The sequence below is a fragment of the Mobula hypostoma genome, chromosome 1, assembly GCF_963921235.1.
Source record: "Mobula hypostoma chromosome 1, sMobHyp1.1, whole genome shotgun sequence".
Classification (NCBI taxonomy): Eukaryota; Metazoa; Chordata; class Chondrichthyes; order Myliobatiformes; family Myliobatidae; genus Mobula; species Mobula hypostoma.
In genome coordinates this window covers 28780820-28806758 of record NC_086097.1, presented here as the reverse complement: position 1 = coordinate 28806758, position 25939 = coordinate 28780820, and the positions used below count along the sequence as shown (strand labels likewise).

General features: G+C 40.0%; 1 protein-coding gene across 2 annotated transcripts in view; it reads left to right on the top strand.

The window, feature by feature from the left end:
* smek1 (SMEK homolog 1, suppressor of mek1 (Dictyostelium)) overlaps positions 1-25939 on the top strand; it is a 134168-nt gene that overhangs the window by 76867 nt on the left and 31362 nt on the right. For both annotated transcript variants that reach the window (XM_063045268.1, XM_063045260.1), the window contains exons 4-7: positions 982-1599; positions 10393-10470; positions 14086-14202; positions 16851-16967. In XM_063045268.1, coding sequence (XP_062901338.1) covers positions 982-1599; positions 10393-10470; positions 14086-14202; positions 16851-16967 — 930 coding nt within the window. The remainder of the gene's footprint in view (positions 1-981; positions 1600-10392; positions 10471-14085; positions 14203-16850; positions 16968-25939) is intronic.

The following is a 25939-nucleotide window of genomic DNA, read 5'->3' as shown; positions in this document are numbered from 1 at the left end:
TTTGTATGTGAATAATTCAATGTGACGCATAAAGCAACTTGACCTCGGCCTTGCCAGACTTCTTGTGGCACTTGAATTTGTTCATGACAGCACTGGAAGAAGTGACCCCACAGCACAGTCCTTGTTGAGGCAACGTCCTCTCTTTTCAGAGAGCACCCTCCATTTAAAGAAAAAAAAATTTGGAGTTTTAAATGAGACCGACTCAAAATTGCCCATCTTTGATGCTTTTGGCGATCTGCTGCAGCAGAAATATACACCATTGCAATTCATAGAGTTGTAGCCCAGTATACCATTATATTCAATAAGGAATGCGGTACCAGAGATGCCTAGAAATGAGCTGTGAACCTGGTGAAGCTATACACAAGCTACATTTGTGAAGTGGAGGTGTTGGGGTAGAGGGTGAAGGCATGTAATAACCATAATCAAATTAAAGCTTTTCAGACTTAGTCAGATGTGAACAGTAATGGTCAATTAAACAGATAAAGTTGAAGATAGCTTTATTTGTCATATGAACATTGAAACACAGTGAAATGTGTCATCTGTGTTAAATCAAATCAGCGAGGAATGTGTTGGGGGCAGCCTCTCTTCGGCACCAACATAGCATGCCCACAATTCAATAACCCGAAGAGGTTGTTCCTTAAACGATGAGTGTATGTTTTCGGGCTCCTGTATCTCCTCTCCCATGGTAGCAACAAGAAGAGGGTATGTCTTGAGTGGTTAGATTCTTAAAATGGATGCTGCCGCCTTGAGGCATTGCCTTTTAAAGAAGTCCTTGGTAATGGATGGTCTATCACCCTGACCCTCGAGTCCGGATAGCTTACTCATAAACCTCATCTTCACCCTCTCTAGTTTGATAATGTCTTTCCTGTAACAGGGTAACCAAAGTTGTGTTCTAAGTTGATATTCTTGTCACAATGAATGTTGTTACCTCTTGCATCCTTCTTTTAAAGTTTCTGTGGCTGTTTTTTTTTCCCCCAACAGGTTCAAGGTAAGGATCCCTCTGTGGACATCACACAGGACCTTGTAGACGAGTCTGAAGAGGAGCGTTTTGATGATATGTCATCTCCTGGTTTGGAGCTTCCACCCTGTGAGTTGAGCAGGCTGGAAGAACTGGCAGAACTGGTTGCTGCGTCGCTGCCCTCGCCTCTGCGGCGGGAAAAGCTTGCACTTGCACTGGAAAACGAGGGCTACATTAAAAAGCTCTTGGAACTTTTTCACGTGTGTGAGGACTTGGAAAATGTCGAAGGACTACACCACTTGTATGAAATAATCAAAGGAATTTTCCTTTTGAACAGAACTGCACTTTTTGAAGTAATGTTTTCAGAAGAATGTATAATGGACGTAATAGGATGCCTAGAATATGACCCTTCTATATCCCTGCCAAGAAAACACAGAGAATTCCTGACAAAGACAGCTAAATTTAAAGAGGTGATTCCCATATCTGATCCAGAACTTAAACAGAAAATCCATCAGACGTACAGAGTGCAGTACATACAGGATATGGTTCTACCTACTCCCTCTGTATTTGAGGAAAACATGTTATCAACACTTCACTCCTTCATCTTTTTTAATAAAGTTGAAATAGTTGGTATGCTTCAGGTAAGCACAATGCCTCTTTCATCACACGAAGGAAAATTTGGCCAAGTGCGGCATAGAGATGTGACTAAGTTTTGATGCTGGTTTCCTTGCAGTTATTTCACTGGACTTTAATACGATGTTTGTGAAACCTTTTCAAATCAAGCTTAAAACACTCAGCAATGCAAATGCAGATTTTTGTTTTTTCAAGCTTACTCTGGAGTGATCATTTTGATCTGTTTTAATTATGGAATTAAGTAATGGTTTTCATGAATATTGAGCCCAATTTGTGCTGTTAAATTAAAAGTAGAACACCAGAGGCATGTATTGATATCAGTGCAAATTTTTATCTTGAACAATAGTAACGCAATTTTTGCACATTTATTCTAAATTGAGAAGCCACATAAAATTTATCCCTTTTTAACCTATTTAAGGGGTATGGATGATACATAGGAGGAGGACATTTAGTATAATTTGACATCAAGATTGGTACAACGTTGTGCTGTGCTGTTCTATGTATATGCACATCCTCAAAAGATTGCTGATTTTTTTTTAACATGAGGTTTTGCTCCTCACTGGCCATCGCACCAACATGGAAAAGTTATAGACATCATGGAGTCGTGCAAAGGCAAGTTCGCAAAGAACTTTCATAAGAAATTTTAAACAAGACCTTCAGTGAAGGGTTGAAGGTGGAGGGAAGGGTCAGGTTCTGATGTGGTGCAATTAATAGTGAAGAGAGACTAATTGCTCGCATTTCTAGGTCACTAATAATGGTGTTTGCAACTTGACGGGACAGACAGTCAATGATTTGGTTGAGCTGAACTTTATGGAAGCGGGAGAATGGGAGAGCGGATTATTGGTCTATTAATTCAAATTTTGATTTGTCGTAAGCAGTTTGGTGTGGACTGAGGAGATTGGTACTCATTAGAAAACATCAGATTGCCTTGCTAGTAGTTCAGTACTTTACATTGAAATAATAAAGAGCCAGTCTGGATTGGAGTATAAAATTGAGCAGCTAACTTGCATGAATAGTCTCCTGGCTACCGAAGGGGCTTGTAGAAAGATTCTGTCCTATAGAACTTTGAAAAATTAATCTCTCATCTATACTGACTGACTAAACTATCCTTCACTTATTGAAGTTAGTTACATGAATTGATCATTCATTCACTGACTATCCCTCAGGGTTGAAGATGATTGACTCAGGAAGAATATTTTACTTGTAGGTCCAGGAGTAGAGGATCAGTCTATCCATAATTTGAGCTTGCATATCCAGTGGAATGGACAGGCCTAGATTGTTTATTGATCTGGGCCACAGCACTATTGATGCTTTTGTTATTTGTTGTCATTATATGATGCAGCCTGAGCAATAATATTCTGTGAGTTAGAGCATAAGAACACAGTACAGTACGGACCCTTCAGCTCACAATATAGTCCTGACTTTTTAATCTACTCTAAGATTAATCTAACTCTTCCTTTCCCTTAGCCTTCCATTTTTCTTTCATCCATGTGCTTATCTAAGAGTCTCTTAAATGTCCCTCTGCCCCCAACATTAGCAGCATGTTCCAAACTCCTATTACTCTCTAGTTTTAAAAAAAAAACACCTCTGATATCCTTGAAGCACCTTAAAATTATGCCATCTTGTATTAGCCATTTCTGCCCTTGGGGTCGGGGAGAGGGTGATGGAATCCTGGCTATCTACTCTGTCTATGCCTCTTTATCATCTTGTACTCCTCTGTCAAGTCATCTCTCTCTCCTTCACTCCAAGAAAAATAGCCCTAACTTGCTCAACCTATTATTGTAGATATTACAGTATTACATCTTTTGCCTAAAGAACATCCTTAGTTTTTGAGGATTGGTGATAGCTGAACAGAGAAACACTAATATCTGGAACATGGAACTTTGACTGCTAAACAAAGGTGATATGTTGTGCTCACCTGAGGAGAGGAAAACTTGAATATTTGTACAGAATCTTATCTGACAGCATTGCTAGTACTCCAGTTCCTTGAGAACTTCCCATAACCAATTTTAAAAAGACACCGCAATGGATCCAAAGTCATGTCATCTAGAATTACCAGTTTTATCACCATTTTACAAAATTTAATTGCTTTCTGTAAAAATTTAAAATGTACACCTTTCATGGTTAGAATGTATAATTCATGTACTTGCCTTTTATTAACCTTGCTTTTTCCAGCCAACTTCTCATCTTAAGCCTCACATTACTGTGTAAAATGTATAAAGTTTTATGGTAACAATGACCAGAATTTGAGAACTATATTATGCATAAATGATGCAAAATTATCCAAATTTACAACATTGCCTTTGGAGTGTACGTATCCAGCTGATATCTAAACTGAGAAATATTCTGGCATCTGGCTTCATTTATGCTGAAAGTAAACTTAATATAATTGATCCCAGTATTTAGTTGAAAAAATATGTTTTGTTCCCCCCATTAAGTGGTTCTTAAAACCAAACTTGTTAGATATTATATTTAACCACTGGTGCACTATTTGAACATGTTATTCTTGGGTATTTTAGTATTATAATTGTTAAACTGTTAAACCTGCTGATAGTCTCAGTATAAGGGAGGCCATTTTGGACTGAAGAAGTGAATTATTTGGCAAATATTTGGAAATCTCTACCCTAGATAGCTGTGGTGGCTCCATTATATAGTTTATTCAAAATAAATGAACCTTAGTTCTCTTTGTATTCAGAAATTTACGTGAATAGTTCAGCAAAATGGAACCAGTATTTTGATATGTGAATATGCAGACTTGAAGAGAGATGCTGTTCCCAATTCTGATGCTCTTATTCCTTGACCAGCATGCATCCCAAAACCATAATTAGTACCACTAAAGTTGGTTGTCTATCATTCTGACTTCAGAGAACACTCCCTGACTATTAAGAGCTTTAAGACATCCTGAAAAGAAATTCTTTCGGAGTAATGACAGATCAGTTTAACTTTTGTTTTGATTGGGTGCTGTATGCATTTACAAAAGAAAACAGGGTTAAGCCTGGTCTTATTCAACTTTTGACAATGAAAGTGTTGAAGAGACTTAACAGGAATGTGTCTCTTTCGTAAACAACAATATGTGTAGTTGCTTAGCTTGTAGATTCCCTTTCAATAATATATTTGAATTATGAAATCAAGAAAAATATTAATTTTCCATAGTGTCAAGGCTGCTGAGGCTTTACAAAACAGCTAATGCATAGATTTCTTGAGATAATTGGTGGTGATATCGTTCAATTTAATATCAGAGAATGTATACAATATACAACCTGAAATTCTTGTGCTTCACAGACATCCATAAAAATAGAAGAGGGCCCCAAAGGATGAGTGACAGTAAAAACTTTAGAATCCTAAAGCCCCCCCCCACCCGTCCCCAGCACAAGCAGCAGCAAAGCAACAACCTTCCCCTTTCCCTACTTCAACAAAAAATCGCATCAGTACCCTCCACCCACTAAGCAAGCAGTAACGATCCTATTAATTCAAGAGTCCTGATCTACTATTCTTAATCAACTGATGAAATAGTGAAGAACATTGTGTCTGCAAAATCTCATAATGCAGTAATATTTCTATAAAAGCATGTTTTTCCTCTGGCTCGTGGCTTTTTAGGTGTTTACTTCCTTATCAAGAATCTTCTGCCGTTGATTTTCGTAATTTTTGCACATAGTTCAGTACTTGAAGGGAAAGTTACAGCTCATCTGTGCAACATTGCACGTGCTGTCAAAGTTAGTTGTTCCCTGCTATATTTTTAACATTTTTAAAAAAATGTTCAAGATCAGTGGATACTATTTCAGTAAGTAACCGAAGAGATTAGATTCAAATTGATTTGGCCATAGAGAGAAGGTGGTGGCACAGGGGTGCTTTTGTTTGATTGGAGGTCTTTGATCAATACTGTTTATGGGCTGATTAATAAGTTTGCAGTGCTTGAGGACCTGAGTTGTAGAGATAGGTTGATCTTCTAGAACTATACAACATTATAAGGGGTACAGATAAAGTAAGTACATGTAGACTTTTTCCCTTCAGGTTGGGTCATAAGCTTAGTATGAAAAGTGAGGTATTTAATGGAACATGAGTTGGTGTGAAATAAGCTACCAGCAGAAGTTTGGTGGGGGGGGGGGCGCGGGAAAGATGCATTTCAGTGAAGTTTTGACCCAGCTGGTGGCGTAGTGGCATCAGCGCCAGACTTTGGGACGAAAGGTCCCGAGTTCGAATCCAGCCAGCCGGCTCTCTGCACGCTTTCCATCCGTGCTGGGTTACAAGCTGGTGATCCCTTTGGAAACTCACCCAGCAGAAGGCGGTGGCAAACCACTGCTGTAACTTGTCTCGTACGCGGTTCCCCACTACATCAGAGAGGCATGGAGGGAAATCGTCTGCTAACCGGAGAAACTCCAGATGCAACGTACCTTTCCTTCCTTGGATCGGTAAATGAATGGGAAGGGTATGGAGTGCTGGAGTTCGGGTGCAGGTAGATTGGACTAGGCAGGAAAACGGGTTGTCACAGACTGATGGGTTGGAACAGCTGTTTCTATGCTGTGGTCCTCTAGCACTCTGTTGCAAAAGTATTCACAACAGTACAAGTCTTTTTAATTTGATACTTCAAGATACAGTAACAAAAATCACAGAGATAAACCTCTATCTTCAAGCAGTCAGTAATTAAAGCTTCGCCAGTGATGTTTTTTTTTTAAATCTTTTTATTGAGTAAGTATACAAAAAAGGTAAGCCATATAAACATTAATACAATGTTAAAGTATAATAAAATTCCAAAAGATAACAATACCAAAAAGAAAATACTACAAACAATGTAATTTAAGCATAAGAAACCAAGATAACATAATAGTATACTAGATTTTATATATATCAATGGAAAAAAAGAAAAAAAAACCCCCAAAAAAAACCCCCCGTGCAACTAACTAAAAGCAAAGCAAAGCAATGGGCTAACTTGAAACCAAACAGAGTTAAACTTAAAATCACGTCCTCAATCCCGACCTCCATTAAAACAGTGAAAAAAAAACAAGAAGGGTAAATATTACATTAAATGAAAATATCGAATAAAAGGTCCCCAAATCTGTTCAAATTTAAATGAAGAATCATAAAGGTTACTTCTAATTTTCTCCAGATTCAAACATAAAATCGTCTGAGAAAACCAAAAAAAGGTAGTTGGAGCATTAAGCTCTTTCCAATGTTGTAAAATACATCTTTTCGCCATTAAAGTAAGAAATGCAATCATTCTACGGGCTGAAGGGGAAAGATTACTAGAAATTTTAGGTAGCAGTAATAGGGTGAGGAGAGATATCTATATTTAATACCTTAGAAATAATATTGAAAATATCTCTCCAAAAAGTTTCCCAGTGATGTTCTATAAGTTATTCTAATATGAACAGCATCCCTCAAGCTAAATCCTGTGAATGAGATATAATTTGGTTGTTGATTTAGCTGTGTTACCAGAAGTCCTTTGTGAATAATGAAAATCACATTTTGTCCCTTCATAAATGTCTCTAATTTCTGAACTGACAGTTTCAAAGAAGCCTGAACTTCTCCATGCCCCAGTCAGTATTCTGTGTTTTTACAGCTAGTTATCAGATTGACCGGTCATTCTTGGCCAGGCAGCATCTCTAGGAAGAGGTACAGTCGACGTTTCAGGCCGATACCTTTCGTTCGTCCTGACGAAGGGTCTCAGCCTGAAACGTCGACTGTACCTCTTCCTAGAGATGCTGCCTGGCCTGCTGTGTTCACCAGCAACTTTGATGTGTGTTGCTTGAATTTCCAGCATCTGCAGAATTCCTGTTGTTTGTGACCAGTCATTCTGTCTGTTTTCTGTACCTTGTGTGAAATACAGCTACAGTGTCTGCCTGTAGGGCAACCATCTTCAGAACTGTATTCTGTGAAGTGAATTGAAATACGTTTTAGTGTGAGGTGAATTGGAGAAGTTCAGAAGTAAGCAAGCTTTCCCAAAGGAGTACTAAGCATTGGCAAGAATTAATTTATTTGTGGTTATATATGCAAGGTAATATTATAGTTCTATAAAACTCTGTTTAGACCATACTTGGAACATAGTGTTCATTTCTGGTAACCTCATTATAGGAACGATGTGAAAGCTTTAGAGAGAGAGCAATGGAGATTTGTCAGGATGCTGCCTGGTTAGACAGCATGTCTTATGAGAATAGATTGAGTGAGCTAGATCTTTTATCTTTGGAGCGAAGAAGGATGAGAGATGACTTGAAAGAGGTGTACAAGATGATAAGAGGCATAGTTCAAGAGGACAGCCAACACCTCTTTCCCAGGGCAGAAATGGCTAATAGAAGGGGGCATAATTTTAAGGTGATTGGAGGAAAGGATATCAGGTATCTTTTTTTTACACAGAGTGGTGGGTGTGTGAAGCACACTGCTGGGTAAGTGGTAGAGGCAGATATATTAGGGGCATTAAAGAGACTCGGGCACATGGATGACAGAAAAATGGAGGGTTATGTGGGAGGGAAGGGTGCTATCAAGTTAAAAGGTAGGCACAATATCGTGGGGCAAAGGGTCTGTACTGTGCTGTCATGTTCTATGTTCGTTGTGCAACTTTTGTTTCCGTAATTCAAACAAAAGAAACATTTGCTTTGGATTCAGTGTGGCTTAAATTTGTTGTTTTGATTTCTGAATTCAAGGCTTGTCTGATGAAGTGAGATTGAGATTGGCCTACACCAAGTTTTTGGAAGAATTATATGCATTCCCTATTACATGTAGTTTCTATAATCTCTGAGACATAGACAGGGATTGGCTGAGTAGATATCAGACTGCTTCTTCTATTCTCAGAATAAGAATTTTGCTGTCTGAGACTGAGGTAAGGAAATCTTTTTTTAACTAGAATGTACCTTTGAAATTCTTTTCATCAGAAGGCTGTGAGTGCTCTGACACGTTTACATTTCAGGCTGACGCCCTTCATCAGAATGACCTAAAATGTCAATGATTCATTCCCCTCCATAGTTGCTACCTGACTTGGCTATGTTGCTCCAAGGATACTTGCAGCATCTTCAGAATCTCTTGTGTTTATGATATGCAGAAACCTTTGCCTTAGACTTACATAAGTTCATGCATTTCTAAACTAAATAGTTCAATGGTTCCATTTAATATTAGAAAATGTAAATAATATATAACCTGAAATTCTTGTTCTTCGTAGAAATCGACGAGAACAGAAAAGTGCCCCAAAGGTTGAATGACAGTACAAATGTTAGAACCCCAAAGGCATCCCCTTACTCGTTCATCATGCACAAGCAGCAGCAAAGCACTGACTCTCCTCCTCCCCCACTTACATCAACAAAGAAAAGCATCAGCACCCTCCACGCACCAAGCAAAGATCCCAGAAAGATGTGATCTGCAGCATAACAAAAACTAATTGTTCACCCAGCAATTCAACATACCACAGGCGCTCTCTCTCTCTCTCTCCCTAATAAAGGGACCAGAGAGGTGCCCCCATTTCACAGTGAGAGGGGAGACCCACAAAGACAAACAACCTACTGATTTATGGTATTAAACTTCGCTGCATGACTTCCCACCGCCCCCCCCCCCCCAAAGTTCTCCAACTCGAGAATCGGCAACATACTCTTTTTGACCAATGAGAGAAAGAGAGAGAATGTGGGATTTGCTGAGTACAGAGCTCCCAGTTTTCCATTTTCACCCGCAATGTTTCATTCAGCAGCACCGGCAGAGAATCGGCTCATCCCCAGGACCGCAAAGCCTCGGAACCCCAGAGGTGGACTCATCTTCTAGGCTGCTTACCTGGGATATCAAAAATCGGAGGTTTGAATGTAGCTCTAGGTCAGGGTCTTCAACAGAGCACCATCCATCTTGAAAAGGAAAAAGAGAGACATCAGAGCTGCTTCTACAGATGAGCTCGAAGGAGTCTCCCCAACCATAGCTTTAATTCCTTCCGAAATTACCAGCCACCATTACTTGTTTATTCTTGCCTATTAGAAATTTCCTCAGTCACATAATATTGCCTATAGTTGCATGAAACAAAATCAACAATTTGTTTTGCTGAGTGTTTTATATGCAATAAATGAACGTAATATGAATATTTTTCTTTTCTGTTTTCTCTCAATCTCTCTCACATTATTGAACTTTGTTAAAATCATAACAACAGCACTGAGCAACATGGATAATTATAAAATCTGAAGTACTGTATATTCTCAAGTTTGGATTTGCTAATTAATGAATATGTAAAGCTATTAGCAAGTGCAGTAGAAGCATAATTGGCTGTTCTTGAAATATGTAATTGCTTTGTACCATGACTATAATCCCACCTACTTGTGTGTTTGTCAGTTAGCTGTCTCAAACAAAGTTCACATGCATTCATACGTAAACTGGACCAGGTGAAGAGGGCCGGTTTCCAAAAATAAGCTTTAATGAAAGTACTCTATGATAATTTGGCTATGTTGGTGCTTATTTGTTTTTTTAATTGATTTCTCAAAAATCACTTTTTTTAAATTCATTTCAGGCTTGTAACTTCATTGTTGCTGTTACCCTACCTGTTTGTATGCAAGTAGACTTCAGTGTATTTCTAAATTAATCTAATTGAAAATCTATATAACTAACTGAACTAGACATCCATGGTCAAACTTATTTATTGCATTGAATGATAGAATCTATGATAACACTGATTATCGTTTTTGAAATATAAATGTATTTCTCAGCGTTGAATTAGTCATGGTCATGTAGGCTTGTTGTATCTGTGTATTTTCTCCTGCAGTACAAAAAGCCCAGTTCTGCACATTAGATGTGGACTTCTGTCTGTTTATTTAGTGTATCTTGCATTTCTTTTTAACAACTTCCAGGAAGATGAGAAGTTCCTGACAGAACTTTTTGCACAGTTAACGGACGATAGCACAGATGATGACAAAAGACAGGAACTGGTAAGTACAAATATGATCAAAAGTATGTAAGACTCACTTGGGATATCCACAGGGGTTGAGCATGCCCTCATATCTGCATTTTGGGCTGGCATCTCCCAAGCCTAAAATATTATTAGGTCATGGAGTTGTCGATAGAGAATCATACAGAAACAGTACCTTTGGTTACAGCAACACACATCAAAGTTGCTGGTGAACGCAGCAGGCCAGGCAGCATCTCTAGGAAGAGGTACAGTCGACGTTTCAGGCCGAGACCCTTCGTCAGGACTAACTGAAGGAAGAGTGAGTAAGAGATTTGAAAGTTGGAGGGGGAGATCCAAAATGATAGGAGAAGACAGGAGGGGGAGGGATGGAGCCAAGAGCTGGACAGATGATTGGCAAAAGGGATACGAGAGGATCATGGGACAGGAGGTCCGGGAAGAAAGACAAGGGGAGGGGGGAACCCAGAGGATGGGCAAGGGGTATATTCAGAGGGACAGAGGGAGAAAAAGGAGAGTGAGAGAAAGAATGTGTGTATAAGAATAAATAACAGATGGGGTACGAGGGGGAGGTGGGGCATTAGCGGAAGTTAGAGAAATCGATGTTCATGCCATCAGGTTGGAGGCTACCAGACGGAATATAAGGTGTTGTTCCTCCAACCTGAGTGTGGCTTCATCTTTACAGTAGAGGAGGCCGTGGATAGACATGTCAGAATGGGAATGGGATGTGGAATTAAAATATGTGGCCACTGGGAGATCCTGCTTCACTTCACCTGTGAGTCGGCTGGGGTGATATACTGCGTCCGGTGCTCCCGAAGTGGCCTTTTATATATTGGTGAGACCCGACGCAGACTGGGAGACCGCTTTGCTGAACACCTACGCTCTGTCCGCCAGAGAAAGTATGATCTCCCAGTGGCCACACATTTTAATTCCACATCCCATTCCCATTCTGACATGTCTATCCACGGCCTCCTCTACTGTAAAGATGAAGCCACACTCAGGTTGGAGGAACAACACCTTATATTCCGTCTGGGTAGCCTCCAACCTGATGGCATGAACATCGACTTCTCTAACTTCCGCTAATGCCCCACCTCCCCCTCGTACCCCATCTGTTATTTATTTTTATACACACATTCTTTCTCTCACTCTCCTTTTTCTCCCTCTGTCCCTCTGACTCTACCCCTTGCCCATCCTCTGGGTTCCCCCTCTCCCTTGTCTTTCTTCCCGGACCTCCTGTCCCATGATCCTCTCGTATCCCTTTTGCCAATCACTTGTCCAGCTCTTGGCTCCATCCCTCCCCCTCCTGTCTTCTCCTATCATTTTGGATCTCCCCCTCCCCCTCCAACTTTCAAGTCTCTTACTCACTCTTCCTTTAGTTAGTCCTGACGAAGGGTCTCGGCCTGAAACGTCGACTGTACCTCTTCCTGGAGATGCTGCCTGGCCTGCTGCGTTCACCAGCAACTTTGATGTGTGTTGCTTGAATTTCCAGCATCTGCAGAATTCCTGTTCCTTTGGTTACAGTGCAGACACCAAACATCAAGTACCCATCTTTGAGGTGATGCCTCAATTAGGGACTCCCCACAATCCAGGATATGCCTTCTTCTCATTGCTACATCAGGGAGGAGGTATAGAAGCCTGAAGACACTCACTCAGCATTTTAAGGACAGGCTCTTCCCCTCTGCCATCAGATCTCTGAAAAGTCCATAAATATTACCTCACTATTTTTCTCACTTTTTGCACTACTTAATTATTATTACAATATAGTTCATTCTAACTTGTAATTTTTTATGGATTGCACTGTACTGTCTGAAAACAAAAAATTCACGACATATATCAATGATAATAAATCTATTCTTGATTTTGAATCCAGCTGTACTGATCTTACTTACCAGTGCTTGATCCATACATTCTGTACTTCTGTATTTGGAAATTGAGTTTTCTTCTGCATACTTAAGATTTGTTGAAGCCAAACGTCTTCACCACCAATTCAGGCAGTGCATTCCAAATTCCACCTTCTGGGTGTTAAGAGAGGGAATCTTCCTCAGATCCCGAAATATCATAGTTAATGGCGTTTGTATATACAGGTATACAATCTATGAAAAGTAGTATCATCTACAAACCAAGAAAATTAAATTCACATGCATCTGATTTCCTGGAACAAACATCTAGTTCTGTACATACATGTATCCAGAACTAGTTTATTTACTCTCTGGCTGCCCGAAATGGGAATTGCACTATGATGCACCAGTACTGGTAATTCCCACTCAAATACGTACAGTCCCCAAATGTCCCAGAAGTAAGCAAAATTCTCATGTCTTACTGTTCCACCAGCCACTCTCTGGCACATGAAAAGGCAGGAAAGATCTATCATACAACCACATGTACTCAGCACTGTGTCAGCAGGCATCCATTTTTCAGTGCCTAATGTGATGCAGCTCATTGGTAAGACTTTGGCAAAAGTTGCCTACAGCAGTGCTTCAATAAAACAAAAAAGGTTACAGTTTTGAATAACAGTTTAATTTTTTTAAATATTTAATTTGAACATTTGTGGTAGTTTATCTTATGGCTGTATGCACTACATTTATGAAGCTGGATGTACGTGCTTAAAGTCATCTTTTAATCTCTCCAATACAAGTACTGAAAGATTGTCTTATAATCCATCTGTGCCAATATCTGTACTGCATAAAACCATGAATTGCTGCTTCAATTAAATTCTTCTGCAAGGAATGAAATCAAAGTATGAGTTTATTGTCATATGCACAAGTGCATTGAAAAACTGGAATCACTATCACAGACACATAGCATCATATAAATAGCATTCTTAAAACTTAAGTTTTACAAGAAAGAACACAATTGGAACAAAAGGTGTCCATTTTAGTGAAAAGACACAGACACATAGAAAACCTACAGCACAATACAGGCCCTTCGGCCCACAAAGTTGTGCCAAACATGTCCCTACCTTAGAAAATACTAGGCTTACCTATAGTCCTCTATTTTTTTAAGTTCCATGTACCTATCCAAAAGTCTCTTAAAAGACCCTATCATATCCGCCTCCACCACCGTTGCCGGCAGCCCATTCCATGCAATTACCACTCTCTGAGCGAAAAACCTACCCCTGACATCTCCTCTGTACCTACTCCCCAGCACCTTAAACCTGTGTCCTCTTGTGGCAACCATTTCAGCCCTGGGGAAAAGCCTCTGAAAGTGGACTTGGTATTGCTAGTCTAAGGTTGTGTCAATTTGTTTATGCAAGTGGTTGGAAGGAAGTAATTGTTCTTGAACCTGGTACTGTGGAACTTCAGGATGACCTAAGACTGCCATATGGTCCACCCTGCCTGTGAAGACCTGAACAAATTTTGCTTTGGCTCAGCATGCAGCTCTCTGACCCATTCTACAAAGGAACAGCATGTGACAGGGACCTACGAAAAGGGATATGAAATCACAATCTAAATAACTTTAAAAAATGCAGAAACTGTTCTATATCCCATCACTCGTGAATTATATTCAGATGTTGCAAAAACATGGAATTAAGAATTACGTTTGTGATACTTGAAGCAAATTTACTGTCTTGTCGATGAATGGACTGAATGTTACTATTTTAACTCATTGATCAGCAAAGCATAATATGTTTTTGTTTCAGGTGAATTTTCTGAAAGAATTTTGTGCATTTTCTCAAACTTTGCAACCTCAAAACAGAGATTCGTTCTTCAAAACATTATCAAATATGGGCATCTTGCCAGCCCTAGAGGTCATTTTGGTGAGTTTTATTATTAAAATGCATGAATTTTATGGGTTACATTTCCACAGCCAACAGTAGCCTTTTGGTGTCTTACCAGACTAGATTTCTAATGGAATCAGACGATGACTGTGGATAAGTTGGTAGATAAAGGGAAACCCGCTTCTGCTCACACTTGACCCACACACATTTGAAGGAGGAATTACAGGATCACTCCAGGTGAAGGGCCAGATGAATACAGCACCTGGTCCTCCAGAATGGGGGTTGGGCGTAGGGCTAGCAGCCCTACCCTGTAAAATCCTTACCGCTACAGAAACCGAAGAAAAGAGGCCCCATGTGCCACCTAGGCACTAAGGGTTCAGACGATTACAGGATCACAATACATTATTCTCAACCCTGTCCACTCTTCTATGCAACAAGCTTTCATGAAGTGACTTTTGGAATCCAAGATTCAAGTTCAAAAAACTTTATTGTCATTCTAACCGTACATCAGCTCTGCAGGGCAGAATGAGACAGCATTTCTCAGGGGCAGTGCAATCATAACATAACAAATGCAACACTAAATAATAAACATAACAATAAATAGTAAAGCACAATGGCCACATGTCAGTTAAAATCAGTTATTAGTATCCAGTGCAAGTCAAAAGTGTCCAAAGCAGAGTCAGGTAGAGCAGCTATTTAGCAGTCTGACTGCCTATGGGAGGAAGCTGTTTAGTAGCCTTGTAGTTTTAGTTTTGATGCTGCTGTAACATTTGCCTGATGGCAGAAGAACAAACAGTTCACGAAGAGGATGTGAGGGGTCTTTAATGATGTACTGTGTTTTCTGGAGTACACTGCATCTAGACATTTCCTCTTATTCCACCATGCTTAAAAAACAGAAAACAGTACAGTTAAAGAACAAGTCCTTTGGCCCATGTGGCCCGTTGTGCCAAACTAATCAAGCTAATAACACCTAATTCCTTTTGCTGCATGTGGTCAATATCCCACATTACCTGCATGTTCATGTACTTATCAATGAGCCTCTGTCATATCTGCCTCCACTGTCCCAGGACATTCCAGGTACCTAACACTCTTGTTTTTTTTTAATTGTTCCACACATCTCCTTTGAACTTTTCCCTTCTCACCTTAAGTGAATGCCCTCTATTATTAGAAATTTTTAGACTCTTGGAATGATACCAGCTGCCTTTGAATCTTCCAAGCCTGAGGAAGTGATGTGGAAGTAGTGGCCTGGTGAAATTGTATCTGGAGTACAAATTATATTGTTTTCCATGTTCCAGGAGAAGTGCTGGCTAAGGATGGGTTATGAAATGTCAGGAATCAAGTATAAACTTAATTCTCCATATACATTTACACATACTAGGAATTTGCTGTGTTGTGTTGATGCAACATGCAGCAAAAATAACATTCAACAATTATAAAGAATTATAAAATAAAGTTAAAAGTATGGATATGGAATAAATATACAAAAATATGTAAATACCAGCATGTACTTGCAATGAAAACAATATTATAAAAATTGGTTTAAAGTGTGTACAGTGCAGTCACTGAGGTAATAGGTGGTGGTGGGGGTGGGGGGGTGGAATAACATGATTAAATCCCTGAGGGAAGAAGCTTAAGATGGTGCAAAGTTCTTGTTTTAATAGCCCTCTTCTGCTTTCCAGAAGGGTGCTTATGGAAAAAGCAGTTTGCTGGTTGGGTAGTATCCAGCAGTTATAGCAAGGGTGGTTGAAATGTGAAGTCAAAGTCAAGTTTATTGTCGGAGGCAGAAATACATGTATACACAGGTGCAATGAAAAATATACTTGCACCATCATAGGCTTCGTATGAAACATTATTGCTCTTGAACGGAAAAGTCTACAAGAAGTAGTGCATACAGTCCAGTCCATCATCGGTAAAGTACTCCCTCCCTACATGGAGCATTGTCACAGGAAAGCAGCATCCATCAACAAGGACCCTGTCATCCAAGCCATTCTTTCTTCTTGATGCTGCTATCGGGAAAGAGATACAGGGACCTCTGGACCCAAGCCACCAGGTTCAGGTACAGTTATTACCCCTTAACCATCAGGCTCTTGAACCAAAGGGGATAGTTTCACTCAACTTCACCCTCACCAACACTGAACTGCTCTCACAGCCTATGAGCCCACTTTCAAGACTCTTCATCTTCTGTCCTCAATATTTGTTGCTTTTTTTTTTCTTTTTTGTGTTTACACATTTGTTGTTTGTCTTGTTCTGTGTGATATTTGATTCTGTAATGTTTCTTTGTATTTACTGTAAATGCCAACAAAAGATGGATCTCAGAGTTGTATCTGGTGACACATATGTACTTTGATTTTTAAAAAAATTACTTTGAACATTGAGGTATGTTACCAGAGAAGGAGAGAATATAAGTGTGGCAGTGTTTCTTCCAGAAATTGACTGGAAGAATTCCTCTAAAGAAATAAGATGAAGTTGTTCTGAAGTTGTAATAAAGAAACTAGATTTGCTATCTGGACTAATTGCCAGGCATATAATTATTTTATCACACTCTACTATATTGCACTACTTAATTTGCACAAGCGGTGGTAAAGGCTCTAATAATTGTACTTTGGTCAAAGTATTGTTTCTTTTCCAAACTTCCTTGTTGTCTGGTAACTGTGTACCTTAATAATTTTGCAAATATTAATTTGCAGGGTATGGATGACGTTCAGGTTCGAAGTGCAGCCACTGACATATTTTCCTATTTGGTTGAGTATAATCCCTCCATGGTACGAGAGTTTGTCATGCAGGAAGCTCAACAAAATGATGATGTGAGTATTTGGAAACTCCGATTGCAAAAAAAAAAGTTTGAACTCCACTGGGATGGTCTTTGTTGCATTACACGGATTAGATGGATTATTACAAATTTACTGCCTATTTTAGACTGAGATATCAATGCATTGAAAGTATCAAGTGATTTATTATTAAAGAATGTGGCTACAATACTACTTATGAGAATTGTGCACATAATCCAGAACAGCGGATTAGCAGCATTGTCTTTCAAAGGAGACGTTAATCAAAGGTCTATCCTCTCCTCTGGAATTCCCATTACAAAAAAAACTGCAGAGTGAAGTGGAAAATTCCTCCTGTGTCCTGGCATTTTTTTTTTCTTCCATCAGATGTCAGACGAAGGAACCAAATGAAATTATATTAAGTTTTCTAACAGTGCAAATAATCTGCAAAGGTATGCGAGCAGTTAGTGAATGGGAAGTAGGGTTTGGCATTGAAAATTGAAGTCCACCAAGCACGCTCCCTGCTTAAATCATTGTCTTTTGCCCTTAACTGCACTCTACTCCAGAAATATTTTGTAGCATTAAATATACTTATTACTTCCTTTTGACACTGCTCTGGATGGAAACTTCCAAATAACTGTAACCTTAGAAGAGAATAAGTTCCTCCTAATCTGTTTAAAGTCACTGGCAGTTCCAGTCACTCATGGGACCAGTATTCTGGTGGAAATCTTGAACAACAAACTCAATGCTGGAGGAAATCAGCAGTCAGGCAGCATCTTTAGAGGGAAATGAGCAGTCAACATTGCGAGCATCAGTCCTGATGAAGGGTTTCGGCCTGCAAGGTCAATGTTTATTTTCCTCCATAGATGCTGCCTTAGAGTTCCATTGACCCATATTTGATCCTGGCGTCAATGGTCTGTGTAGAATTTGCACCTTCATCCTATGACAATGTACATTTCCCTGGGTGCTCTAATTTTCATCTATCTCCCAACGGTATACAACTAGTGTGCTTATTGGCCACTGCAGTTTTCCCCAGGTGTGTTGGTGAGTGGTGGAATCTGAGGAAAGTTGATAGGAATGTGGGAGAATAAAAATATCATATGGGATTAGTGTAGATGGGTGCTTGATTGGCCTATGTGCCCAATCTGTACTGTAGGACACTAAATGGAAAATGTACCCAAACAACAAAGAATAAAGGGAGAGATGCTCCCTGAATTGTTCAAAAGAAAACAATTTTTATATCCATAGAATTGAGATTGAAGTGTGCATAAGTGAAATTATGAGTGAAGAAGTAGAAACCGTGTTGATACCTAGGTATCTATTCAATTGGCAGTTGAAATAAAGGCACAAATTAAACATATAGGAACAAGTTAGAGATTTAGGATTACCGTTCCTGTCCTTGCAGAGGATAATTATCAAGTATTTCTGAGTGGTACTGTTTCTATTCTTTGAATGTAAATAATGTAAATTTTCTCTGTTCTTGTGCTTGTTAAGGCAGGGGATGTTTGTAATTTCTGAAAAGTCCATGAACACTACCTGTTAAGTTGTTCAGTAGTATGTCTTGCACTTCTGAGCTGAAAGCAATAAATTTCTGCTGTTTCAAACGTGCTTTAATTTACATATGTGGTATAAACATTACTGATGTAGCAGGATGGCACATGATGTTCAGGGGAACTTGAAGACGGTGACATAACCATATCCTTAAATATTTGAACACATAAAGCATAGAACAATACAGCATAGTTTGGCCCACAATATAAACCTACTCCTTGATCACAGTTCTCTCCTACACAGCCCATAACCCTAATTTTTCTTACATCCATGTCCCTATCTCGCTGTCTCTTAAATGTCATTTTTGTATCAGCCTCTATCATTGCCATTTGTGGTAGAATTTATGAAGATGGGACTTCGTCTCTGTAGTAGTCAGTCTTATAAGTACCAACGTGTATAGATACATCTGCAATAGACTGAGATGAAGTTGGAGTAAAGTTTCCTTCATATTGCTTCCCTCGCCAATGTTGCAGATTTGGTCCTCAGCTAGAGTGCTTTCTTTCTTTTTGTTACTCAGTACTTCCTCCAGATGGAGTTCAGCATGAAGGTGTGCTAATACAGCAGCTGAGGGAAGGGCAGTGGATGGTAAATAGGTGGTTTCTTTACTCCGGCTTCACCTGAAGACATGAGATGCCATTGAGTCTGAAGTTAATGCTACGGAGTTTCCTCCTCGCTCCTTCATGTTGCTTACCACAAGAGTGCAGTTACTCTGGGGGTATAATCAACCAGTTGGGCAAAACCAACCTAGGCTAACAGTAGAGAACAGATTGTTGGCTGAGACTCTTAAGTGCTTCCTCAGTCAATTGCTTTTCTAATGTAGAACAGTTCTCCCAATATGCATATCAATCTCCATTTGCTTTAGAGGAGGACTTGTGGGGCCAGCTGGTTTGTGTATGCAGCCTGTCCCTAGTTCAGTGCTAGCTGTTTCTTCCAGTTTTATTTTTAGGTTTAGACTTAGCACTGTGGTCTAGCTGAGTGTACTGTTTCAACGGACGGTTAGAAGTCTGTACTGTTGCTGTGTTATAATTTATTGCAACCTGTTCATTTCAAGATCACCATTATTGCTGCTAGCGTTTCACTATTTAATTCTCTAAATTTAGAGTCCTGTTACTATGATTGGGTGATTCATCCAAGTGGCTGGATTAATACCTCTAGCAACCACATTACAAGCATTCTTATTCACTGTAACATGACAGATTTTAATCCCAGGTTTTTTGAGAGCCAATTTGAGTGGTGTAATATACTGAGGTAACATTTAGGGTCAGTAAAATATGTAAAGGCTTGTTGAGGGCTCTGAACTTAAGCCATTCAAATTTATTTTGTTTGGAACTGTATAATCAGTTTATTTCTGGGTTTTTTTTGTAAAATTACTGATATTTCTGAGAAAGGAAAACTATAAGATTTGTCATCACTGACTTGTATGATGTGAAATTTATTTTGCAATGGCAGTACAGTGCAAAGACAAAATTATTGTACATTACAAAAATAAATTGTGCAAAAAAATGGCGTAGTGAGCATAGACTGTTCAGAAATCTGATGGTCAGAATTGTTGAATATTGCTGTTTGGGCCCCTGTATATACAGTTGCAAGAAAGTTTGTGAACCCTTTGCAATTTTCTGGTTTTCTGCATTAATTTTCTGCATAAAATGTGGTCTGATCTTCATCTAAGTCACAATAATAGACAAACACAATCTGCCTAACTAATAACACACAAACAATTGCACTTTTCACATCTTTATTGAACATTATTTAATCATCCACAGTCTAGGCTGGAAAAACTGTGAACCCTTGTATTTAATAACTGGTAAAACTTCCTTTAGCAGCAGTAACCTCTACAGGAAACCAAATGTTTCCTGTAGCTGCTTATCAGACTTGTCAACAGCGATGAAAAATTTTAGACCACTCCTCCATACAAAACTGTTTCGGTCAGAAGGGTCTCGGTCCGAAACGTCAACTGTACTTTTTTCTGCCGTAGATGCTGCCTGGCCTACTAAGTTCCTCCAGCATTTTGTGTGTGTTGCTTGGATTTCCAGCATCTGCAGATTCTGTCTTGTTTGCTGTTGTTAATTTACTCTTGTTTCAGTTCATTTTGTTGCATCATCCAACTTCTATTAAGCTCCAGGTGACGGACTGCTTCCCTGACAGTCACCTGTAAAATGTCTAGATACAATTTTGAATTCATTGTTCCCTCAATGATTGCAAGCTGTCCAGACCCTTAGGCCGCAAAGCAACCCCAAACCATGATGCTCCTTCCACATGCTTCACAGCTGCATAGAAACATAGAAAACCTACAGCACAATACAGGCCCTTCTGCACACAATTCTGTGCCGAATATGTACTTAGAAATTACCCAGGGTTACCCAGAGCCCTCTACTTTTCTAAGCTCCATGTACCTATCCAGGGGTCTCTTAAAAGACCCTATTGTATCCATCTCCATCACTGTCGCCAGCAGCCCATTCCACGCACTGACCACCCTCTGCGTTTTAAAAAAAAAACTTGCCCCTGACATCTCCTCTGTACCTACTACCAAACATCTTAAAACTGTGCCCTCTCATGTTAGCCATTTCAGCCCTGGGAAAAAGCCTCTGACTATCCATACAATCATTGCCTCTCATTATCTTATACACCTCTATCAGGTCACCTCTCATCCTTCTTCACTCCAAGGAGAAAAGGCCAAGTTCAGTCAACCTATTCTCATAGGTTCCCAATCCAGGCAACATTCTTGTAAATCTCCTCTGCAACGTTTCTATAGTTTCCACATCATTCCTGTAGTGAGGTGACCAGAACTGAGCACAGTTCTCCAAGTGGGGTCTGACCAGGGTCCTATAAAGCTGTAACATTACTTCTCAACTCTTGAACTCAATCCCAAGATTGATGAAGGCCAATGCACCGTATGCCTTCTTAACTACAGTGTCAACCTGCACAGCAGCTTTGAGTGTCCTATGGACTTGGACCCCAAGATCCCTCTGATCCTCCACACTGCCAAGAGTCTTACCATTAATACTATATTCTGCCATCATATTTGACCTACCAAAATGAACCACTTCACACTTATCTGGGTTGAACTCCATCTGCCACTTCTCAGCCCAGTTTTGCATCCTATCGATGTCCCGCTGTAACCTCTGACAGCCCTCCACACTACCCACGACACCCCCAACCTTTGTGTCATCAGCAAATTTACTAACCCATCCCTCCACTTCCTCATCCAGGTCATTCATAAAAATCACAAAGAGAAGGGGTCCCAGAACAGATCCCTGAGGCACAGCACTGGTCACCAACCTCCATGCAGAATATGACCTATCTACAACCACTCTTTGCCTTCTCTGGGCATGCCAATTCTGGATCCACAAAGCAAGGTCCCCTTGGATCCCATGCCTCCTTAAACTTTCTCAATAAGCCTTGCATGGGGTGCCTTATCAAATGCCTTGCTGAGGTGAGGTTTTGATGTTGGTGTGCAGTGCTCTTCTTCCTCCAAACATAATTGTGTGCATTTCTGCCAAAAAGTTCAACTTTTGTCTCATCATCCAGAAGCGCTATGGATCATCCATGTGGTCTTTTGCAAACTTGCAGCATTGTTTTTTTGTGAAGAGCAGCAGTGGTTTACTCTGTGGTGTCCTTCCATGAGCACCATTCATGTTTAGTGTTTTTCTTGTAGTGGACACATGAACAGAGACTTTAGTAAGTTCTAGAGATTCCTGCAGATCTTTTTGCTGTTACCTTGGGTTCCTTTTCACCTCCTTCAGCACTGCACGTTGTGCTTTTCGTGTGACCTTTGCAGGATGCCCACTCCTAGGGCGAATAGTAACAGTACTGAATTTTCTCCATTTGTAGACAATTTCTCTTACTGTGGACTGCTGAACGCTCAGGTCTTTAGAAATGCTTTTGTAGCCTTTTCCAGCTTCATGTATCTCTACAATTCTTCTAAGGTCCTCTGAAAGTTGTATTAATTAAGGCATGATGCACATAAACAGATCTTTCCTGAGAAGAGCAGGTTCTGTCGGTAACCTGACTTCGTGTCTTTTATAGGACAGGGCACCTCTGCCACCCACACCTTCAATCTCATTTCATTGACTGGAACCACCTGACTGCAAATAGTTTTTGTAGAAGGCATTACCCGAGAGGTTCACATACTTTCTTGAACCTAGACTGTGATTGTTTAAATGGTGTGCTCTGTATTGACGAGAAGTATAATTCTTTGTGTGTTAATAGCTTAGGCAGATTATTGTGACTTAGATGACGATCAGACCACATTTTATGAGTAATTAATACGGAAAGTCAAATAATTGCAAACTTTTTCTTGCAACACTACATCCTTTCCGCTGGTAGTAATGAGAAAAGGGCATTGTCCCAGATGGGGAAGGTACTTGGTGATAGATGCTGGTGATCATTGCCACCTTATTGAGGCACCACTTCTTGGAGATGTCCTCGATGGACAGGAGAGTTGTTCCCGTGATGGAGCTTGTTGGGTCTACAACCTATGCAGCCATCTACAGCCCTCAAATATTTATTTCTGTAAAATGCCAATAACGTTGTCCACTTGTGAACCAACTCGGCATTCTGAGTGATAACTTTTAACTCCAAAAAGTATCAATTTAACATTCATGAATTTCTGAATAAAACATTTCTCATAGAAGAAAATTTTGTGTTCTCTCAATAGATTTGCACCAATCTCACGCTAAAAGATGTTACACTAAAAGATGTTCTTTGTGGAACTAATGTATCATTCTGAAAATATTGCATGAGAAAGATCATTAATTGTGTGGTTGAATGTTTACATATTAAGGATGATATGTGGCATAGCATAAATTCACAGGATATTGCTAAATGAATGTAAATCTGTTAAATGGTTTAGTGTAAGGAGTCATCAGTATATTTTGTTTTATTTAGGAAGGGGAAATGTCTCATTTTTCTTCCACCTTTCCCCCTCCCCAACCATTCAAGCGCACATTGTTGTCATTACACATTGGTAATTTAGGGGAGTTGAATCAATGCAAGAAAATTATTGGTGCTTTAGTCAGTTCTGTAGTGCTTCTGCAGTGCAGCAAGGTCTAGGGAGATAATGCCGAGTATATCTCAACAGATATGATCTTGAATGGAAAAAGAAACTACTCTGAAATATGAATATCAGTCATATCTATTCTTTAGTTTTTTGTAATTGAGCGAATAAATACACTTTTATATAGTTGCAGTTGATCATAAAATTAAACAGGGAAAACCGTCTTGATGCTTGAACAATACATACTTGGAATAGCCCTCTTAAGTAGTTGGCTCAGTGGCAATATTTGTATTGGACTTGGCATAATAGCCAGTCATCTAACTCCATAAAGGAAATGCTTTGGCTAACAATTGAACGACTGGAGCGATATGCCCTACATGATGCCACCTATTTGTTGGCTTCTCCTTGGATAATATGCTGGGATAGAAGAACAAAATGTCACATCTTGAAAAAATGCATGTTAATTTAATTACCTTTTCAAAAACTGCCACTGCTTCTCAAATCTTACTAAATAGTGCAGTACTTACCACAGGGAATAGTTTATGTGAAAAGGTTATACAGGTTGACCTTCTATAATCTGGCACCATTGGGACCTGAAGAGTGCCGGATTAGTAAAAATGCCGAATTACAGAAGGATCACATTAAGCAATACCTAACTGCCTGATCGTACCTTTAAAATATCAAAGGATTCAAAGGTTCATTTAATGTCAGAGAAGTGTATACAATATACATCCTGAAATGCTTTTTCTTCGCAGCCATCTACGAAAACAGAGGAGTGCCCCAAAGAATGTTAGAACCCCTAAGTTCCCCCACCCGCCCTCTTCCCTCCCGCGCGTAAGCGGCAGCGAGCAACAATTCCCCCCTCCCAACCGGCAAAAAATAAAGTGCACCCTCTACCAGCATCAGCTAAGCGATAGGACATAGACTTGTAGTTAACCCCCGCCCAGGGATTCAGCGCTGGGCTCTTCCCTCTTCACTCGCAGTTACTGAGAAAATCCTCGTTAGTTTCTTTTCCTCTGCTTAGTTAAATGCTTAAATTCAGCGGGTGACCATGTCTGATCTGAGGTCATAGGCAGAAGGGAACGGAGCGCCAGCCGGGCGACACCGAAGGGCAGTGCACAACTGCCGGCAGGCGGGCGAGAACGCGGACCAACCCAGCACGCACCAGCTCCCCCGCCGCTGGCAGGTGAGACAGGTGGGTGCGCCTCACGCAAATGATATTAATAAATGCAGGAAAACAAGCAGGAACCGCCTGTCTGTGCTTACAAGAGCGCGCCAACATATGATCAGATCTAGCGCAATCAAAACAATGCGCAGCAGATTGGTACAGTGGCCTGGAAAATTTGAAATTACAGTTGCGCGGAAAATTTGATATCAGTGCAGATTATCGAAGGAACCGGATTACAGGTAGTCGGATCAGAGATGGTCGACCTGTATGTGTTTATGGAGAAGTTTGGAAAGCATGTGGCAGAAATGTTGATAGTATTAGATGAAGAAATGCAGGAGAAGGCTGATGTGGATGCAGACCTTTGTTGGGTATCATATAATTTAGAATTGGTCTTTTTGGAAGCTCTGATTCTAAATCTTATTAAACTCAATTCACTGTCAGAAGCAATTGAAACAAAATTTACCAAAGCTTATGATAGAGACACAAGATTAACACACATTCTAAATATGGGGTGCTGCAGATGCTAGAACTCCAGAGCAGCATGCACAAAATGCTAGAGGAACTTAGCAGGTCAGGCAGCATCTGTGGAGGGGGATAAACAGTTGACAGTTTGGGCCGGGACCCTTCATGAGGACTGGAAAGAAAGGTAGCAGAAGCTAGAATAATAAGGTGGCAGGAGTGGAGGGAGTAGAAGCTGAGAGGTGAAAGGTGAGACCAGGTGTGAAGGAAGGTGGGGGATGAACTGAGAAGCTGGGAGGAGATGGGTGAAAAAGGTAAAAGGCTAAGGAAGAAGGAATCTCATAGGAGAGGACAGTGAACCATGGTGAGAAGAGAAATGGTAATAGTGGAGTTGGAATGGAAAGAGAGAGAAGGGGATGGGGGAAAATTACCATAAGTTAGAGAAATCAATGTTCATTCCTTCAAGTTGGAAGCTACTCAGATGAGGTGTTTCTCCTTTAACCTGTGATTGGCCTCATGATGCCAGTAGTTGGAATGAGAATTGAAAGTAGAATTAAAATGGGTGGCCAGTGGGAAACTCTGCCTTTTGTGGCAGATGTAGAATAAGTGCTCGACAGTTATTTGGTGCATCTCTATATATGCGGCTTCCTACTCTACAGCCCTGTCCCAATCACTAGTTTCCCTTCTATGCCTCCTCAAAACCTTTTCAAATGACCATTTCCCTTGTAGATCTACTTGATTAAATGCTCCACATTTTCTGAAAAAGGCAATATTACACCCAGAATTGTTGAATGTGCCTTTTGTAATTGTAACCCTTACTCTCTGTTTTAAAAACTT